The sequence below is a fragment of the Spermophilus citellus genome (genome assembly GCF_964194105.1).
Source record: "Spermophilus citellus genome assembly, chromosome: 3".
Classification (NCBI taxonomy): domain Eukaryota; kingdom Metazoa; phylum Chordata; class Mammalia; order Rodentia; family Sciuridae; genus Spermophilus; species Spermophilus citellus.
The window spans coordinates 126,135,278-126,141,601 of NC_138184.1; the positions used below are offsets into that span (position 1 = coordinate 126,135,278).

Genomic DNA, 6,324 nt, shown 5'->3' on the forward strand with positions numbered 1-6,324 from the left:
TTTAGCCTACTGTAGTTTTCATTATAGAAGTCTTTCACCTCTTTCATTCAGTTGATTCCCAAGGTTTTTTTTTTTAGGCTATTGTAAATGGGGGTGATTTTTCTTAGTTTCTTTTTCTGAGGATTTGTCACTGATGTACAGAAGTGCCTTTGATTTAAGGGTGTTGATTTTATATTCAGCTACTTTTCTGAATTAATTTATTAGTTCTAGAAGATTTCTGGTGGAATGTTTGGGGTCTTCTAGATATAGAATCATATCATCTGCAAATAGTGATAATTTGAGTTCTTATTTTCCTATCTGCATCGCTTTAATTCTATTCGTCTAATTGCTCTGGCTAATTTCAAGAACTATGTGAAATAGAGGGTAGTGAAAGAGGGCATCCCTGTCTTGTTCCAATTTTTTCCCTGTTTAGAATGATATTGGTCTGGCGCTTAGCATAGATAGCCTTTGCAATGTTGAGGTATGTTCATGATAACCCTAATTTTCTAGCGTTTTGAACATGAGGGGGCACATTTTGTCAAGTGCTTTCTCTGCATCTATTGAGATGATAATATGATTTTTAATTTTAAGTCTATTGATGTGATGAATTACATTTATTGATTTCCATATGTTGAACCAAATTTGCATCCCTTGGATCAAGTAGAATGAATCCGACTTGATCCTGGTGCACTGTATTTTTTTTTATTGTATTTGTATTTGATTTGCCAGAATTTTATTGAGAATTTTTGCATCCATATTCATTAGAGATATTGATCTGAAGTTTTCTTTCTTTGATGTGTCTTTGTCTGGTTTTGGAATCAGGGTGATATTGGCCTCACTGAATGTGTCAGGAAGTGTTCCCTCTTTTCCTATTTCATGAAATAGTTTGAGGGGTATTGGTGTTAGTTCTTCTTTAAAGTTCTTGTAGAACTTAGCTGTGTATCCATCTGGTCTTGGGCTTTTCTTGTTTAGAAGGCTTCTGATGGTGTCCTCTATTTCCTTGCTTGAAATAGACCTGTTTAAATTGTGTTTATCATCCTGATTTAGATTGGTCATATCATATGCCTCTAGAAATTTGTGAAGGCCTTAATATTTTCTATTTTATTAGAGTACAAATTTTCAAAATAATTTCTAATTATCTTCTGTATTTCTGTAGTGTCTGTTGTTATATTTCCTTTTTTATCATGGATGTTAGTAATTTGAGTTTTCTCTCTCCTTCAGTTTATCAATTTTATTTCTTTTCAAAGAACCAACTTTTTTGGATATCCTGAGATTTTACAGAGTGTATTTTTTATTATATGAACCTAACCTAACTTGTATTCTCATATGAAGTAATGCAAATCTACTTTTGTTCTAGTGCAGCTATTTTGGTCACATATAAGCAATTTTGGTTCAGTTTAGGGGGTGAATTCAAGGTTTTTATAACTCAGTTTGAGCTTCATTTCATATCAGTGATAGCCATTTTAATTTATCTGAATAAAACATGTTTTTTGTCACTGTGTGTTGCAAAGCCTTCCCCCATCCCTTGATTCTTTAGAAAAAGAAAAATCTTCTTTGATTTATGTTTATGGCTTCTCTCCTCCTTTGAAAGCAGGGGCTAACTGATCATTGGCACAAATTAATGTCCTAGAATCTACCTTCAGAATTAGAGTCTTGGGTGTGAAGCAGTGAAGACTATATGTCAGGGGCTTTAGGTCTCTGCAGAGTTGAAGGGGGCAAGGTGACCAGGGGGCAAGGTGAGGGAGAAGTGAACCTCTGCCCTTGTTCTTCCAGAGAAGATCTGCGTAGTCCTGTTTTGTATTTTTAGATACAATATAAGATCATGTTTACACAAGGAAGAAATGGTTCCACTTAACTTTAAAAAATGAAAATGGCTTAAAATATATTGCTAGAGGCCATATAGATAGGAATCAGGCTTTCTTTGCAGTTGCTGGATCTAAGCCCTTCAGCCCACACACGGGGAGTGGGGGGAAGAAAAAAATTGGCTACATGTTTACTAACTTCTGAGAATCACAATCACACACACCACACACTGCAAAATAGGCAAAACCAGGCACTTATCTCAGGGCCATGTACATTTAAAGTTTAGATGAAATATGGTAAGTGGTTTTGCTCATTTTTAGAGTAAATGGGAAAAATTTTTGGGACAGAATCAGGTTTTCTTATCTTTAAACTGGGGCAAATATCTCATAATTATCTTTGTGTCTCCTTTTTGGACCTTATCCAGAAAGTATAAAAATTATTAATATTCCCATGTAGAAGAATGACAGGGGACTCAACTTTTGTGCAGCCATAGATATCTTAAGATACACGCTTTGGATGTGTTACTGCATATAATATTAGGCGGTTACCACCAGCCCTTCCAGTAAGCAAATCTGTAGACCAAGCTGATGACACTCTACACACAGTGAAGCATTCATTCATCAAGGATGTTTTAAGAAGACGTGATTAGGGAAGGGATACCATGGGGTGGAAAGACCAGGAACTGTAATGCCAGGCAGATGTAAATGGGAGAAGAGGCTCAGAGAAAATAACAAAAAAGAAACCTTGGAACCTGTCTCCTCATCAGTAAAAGAAAAATCATAATAACCACTTTGCAGTGTTGTTCTGTAGGAAATAATGTAGAGAAACAACCAGCTAAGAATCGACACATCATAGATATCACCCAGTCAGCACGTAGTGTGGTGTGGTTCACTGACCTCATGATGACTTGCTTGGCCAGTGGCATAGCCACTGTGGACTGCCGTAGCCCTGTGCCATTGGCAATTGTTACTCTTGTGGCAATTTTACTTCCCATCCTGCAGAAGAGCAGTGCCTTTGGGGACCTAGCCCAGGGTCTTGAACACATTGAATACTTGATGGAGGGAATTGAGCTCATCCACAAGTATTGGCTCAATGTGTCTCTTCAGAGCCAGCCTCCAGTTCTCATTGTATTGGTGAGACTTGTGCACCATCACACAGGGGAAGGACATTGCTTTCCTACTGGCAAATGAGACACAAATGACTCTGACTTTTGAAAAAACTTTACTATGTAACATCTATATGGGTTATAATACCTGGCCCCTGAATCTCTCACTTTCAGTGACAGGAGGCTTCGACACTGAAGTAAAAGTTTACACATTGGGTAAGTTCACCCCTTGGGCCAGTGCGGGAAGGGAATAAAAGTGGACCTGCCTTTTAGGAGCCCTGAGAAAGGGGTAGGAGGCAGAGTGGGACAGCATGGGAGGAAAGTTCAGGGTGTGGAGGGGAGGGAAAGAGGGGATCTCTGGAAAGAAAATCGGGAAGGGTGATGGGGTCTGGCACTCTGTCATCCCCTTAGGTGAGGGCTGCTGTGGGACCACCAGAGCAGGTTGGAGGGGAACAGGGGCTTCCTCCTTGGGGCTTCTGCCTGGCGATGGGGTCTGGCGCTCTGGCATCCCCTTAGGTGAGGGCTGCTGTGGGACCACCAGAGCAGGCTGCAGGGGAACAGAGGCTTCCTCCTTGGGGCTTCCGCCTCTGAAGGCATGATGCCTGTCTTCACGGGGGTGCGGCTCTGATGGAAGATCCGGAATTTGGAGTTGAATGTTAGTATTGTCAATAGCCTGGGGAGGGTCTATTCTGATGGCAGCAGTCATGCCATGTCTGCGGCGTTTGTTGACCCAGTACAGCAGTGGGCTATAACTGAAGGTGGCAGCTCTCATCACCTCCACCCACTGCTGGGCACGCTGTCTTCTCTGCACATTCTTCCGCCAGTGGAGTAAGAGGATGCAGCCACCAGTTATTATGGTGCAGAGCCCCAACAATCCGAAGTACCACGGGACCCATGCTGAGGCAGTTAAAAAAAAAAAAAAAAAGAAAAGAAAAGAGGCAAGCTGACTGACAGCTCTAGCTTGGGACCTGAACTGTTTCTCATTCCTCTCCTGGATTTGGCTCATTCATCCTCTCATTCCCTCCCACCCTTCTCAAAGACATGCCTAATAATTTCCTGATTCAGTCAAACTATATTTGCAAGGCATGTAAGCGACCCCATTAGCCTTTTACAGATAAGGAACACTAGGTGTAGAGGGGCCAGACCTGCCCAGACTCAAGACAGGCTTTCTGGCTCCCAGTCTGGGACCCATGCAGTCATTCAGACCCAGAAGCCTCACTAAGGGCAAGGACCTCAAGTGTATCTTTTCTGCTTGGGCAGAACATGGTCTCTGCCTTCGAGGAGTCCTTAGTTTCCTAGAGGAGTCTGTCTCTTAATTAAATAGCACTCCATTCCAGCAGCCACCACCCCCATTCATGCAAAGGGTCTTCCCTGAAAGTTTGTCCCCCACACTCAAAGGTCTGGGTTTACTTACTGCCTGGAAGGCCCATGTCCTCCTTTTGTGAATCCGTAAGTTTCACTCTGGTTACCAGGACTATGGCTCTGGAAAGAGTGAACTCACCCACTACTCTGCCCACCAATGGGAGTCCCTAGAAGGCCCCAGTCCCATTGTTCTCTAAAGATGAGGTCACCAGGTTCTGAGCATCAGGAATTCTTGGGCTGGTGCTTGTAGAGTGGTTGGCAGTTGATGGAATAAGGGACTCCATCATGTGACATCTCATGAGCATGTTGTTTTCCATGAAATACTGGTCCACCATAGAATTGTCTGTTCCCAACTTTGTGTGATGAACTCACAGAGCAGCCCCCAGGAAAGGGCCCTTACACCCTCAACAGCTTCTACTTGTGTTTTCAGTTGTTAGGGAGCCATTTTCCAGTGGGGAGTGGGGCAGGGAGGACAGTGAGCATTGGGCATCCCTACCCTCAAGAAGTGTCTTACCTAGTTGTAAGGGAACAAAAGGGCTCAGAAGAGCCCTACTTTTGCTCCTACCATCTCTCTTTTGTTTCTTCAAGTGTTTTTTGGGCATCATCAGGTCCCATGGGAGCTCCCCCATATGTGATCCTGTTTCTCTTTCTAGCTTTATCTCCCTCCCCATCCATCATATACTGTTTTCCACACCTCCTTAACCTCCCAGGTGGTCAACTCCCCAACTCTGAGACAAAGAGTCCTTTCAGTTGATTTCCAAATTTCTAGAACTCTGAAGCAGATGAATTTGAAGCAAATGGGTTCCAGTGGCAGGAATAAAAGTGATTTCAACAACTATAAGTTTGTATAAAGTGGAAAATATAATGTTCTACAGATTTAATGTATGATTTTTAGAAAGTTGCTCTATATGAACTGGTATAAAATTGATGCCCTTTTAAACAATACTACCCACCCACCATGGACAAATAAAGTTCAGTTAAGTATAAATTAAAATAAAAACTTAACATGAAAAACCCCAGCATGATGCTCTGCCACTGAAGCTTATTTTAAAATCGACATTTTTAAAATTTCATCTTCGTCTCCCTGTACATAATCTGGGGGGAAACAGGATTACTTTTTGTCCAGATATCTGTCCTTGAGCACACATCCACCACAGGAGTGAAGAAATTCAGAGTTGGGGATGGCACCAGAAGATTTTAAAAATGATTATATCTCAGATTAGCAAGTGAAGTAGGACCAGACACACCTGAAATCACATCATTAAAAACCCTCTGTTCCCCCTGAGGTGTAGAATCACAGCCTCTGGTATAAGAGTCCCCTGTGTTTTTCCTTTGCTTGCAAAACAATTAAACTTCTGTCTATCAACTGGTATATTGATAAACAAATGGGATATATCCATCTAACAGAAAATATGTGTGGATTTGTGTGTATACATATACATTATATTTACGTAAGATTTTGATATTAGGGATGGACCCCAGTATTCAGTTATTGAATAAACAATGTAGGAAGCCTAAATCAACTAAAAATTGAGAAATAATTTTCTCTCTGAAAAAATTTTAATAGCAGTTTTACTTATTTTATACATCTATACTATTAGTTGAGATGTGCATATATATGTTTGCATATAATATATGTATAATATAAAATATATAATACATATACATATGTATATGTCTACATATATTTATATGTATATTTATGTATCTATATCTATATATGTGTACATATATCTACATATATATTTATGTAAAATTATTGCTAAAATTAAGAAATCAAAACCAGTTGACTTGTATCTATTTTAGACCCAGAGCTCAGTCCCTGAAACATTTTGCTTAATGTGCAGAGCTTGACCTTCATCCCGTCCTGCAGTTTCTTCTGCTTGCTGGTTGGAAATCTTGTCTGGTTATATTCCTTCCATTCTTCCATATGAAAACAGCCTTACTCTCTGTGCCAACCTGAGCCATGAAGTACTCTGAATGGAAACTTCTTATGATTTTGTAATGAAGATATTTGAAAAAACTGCAAGAAATACCAAAGAGAAAGTAGTCAAAGAATTCGTTGGGTTAATTAT

At 40.3% G+C, this 6,324-nt stretch overlaps 1 protein-coding gene across 1 annotated transcript; it reads right to left on the reverse strand.

Annotated features, from left to right (window-relative positions):
- Positions 1-3,092: 3,092 nt before the first annotated feature.
- Positions 3,093-3,659, reverse strand: LOC308643427 (testis-expressed protein 38-like; the record flags this gene model as incomplete). The annotated part of the gene is made up of 1 exon (XM_081283276.1): positions 3,093-3,659. One exon carries the CDS (start codon positions 3,657-3,659, stop codon positions 3,093-3,095), a length of 567 nt encoding a protein of 188 aa, XP_081139402.1.
- Positions 3,660-6,324: the final 2,665 nt, after the last annotated feature.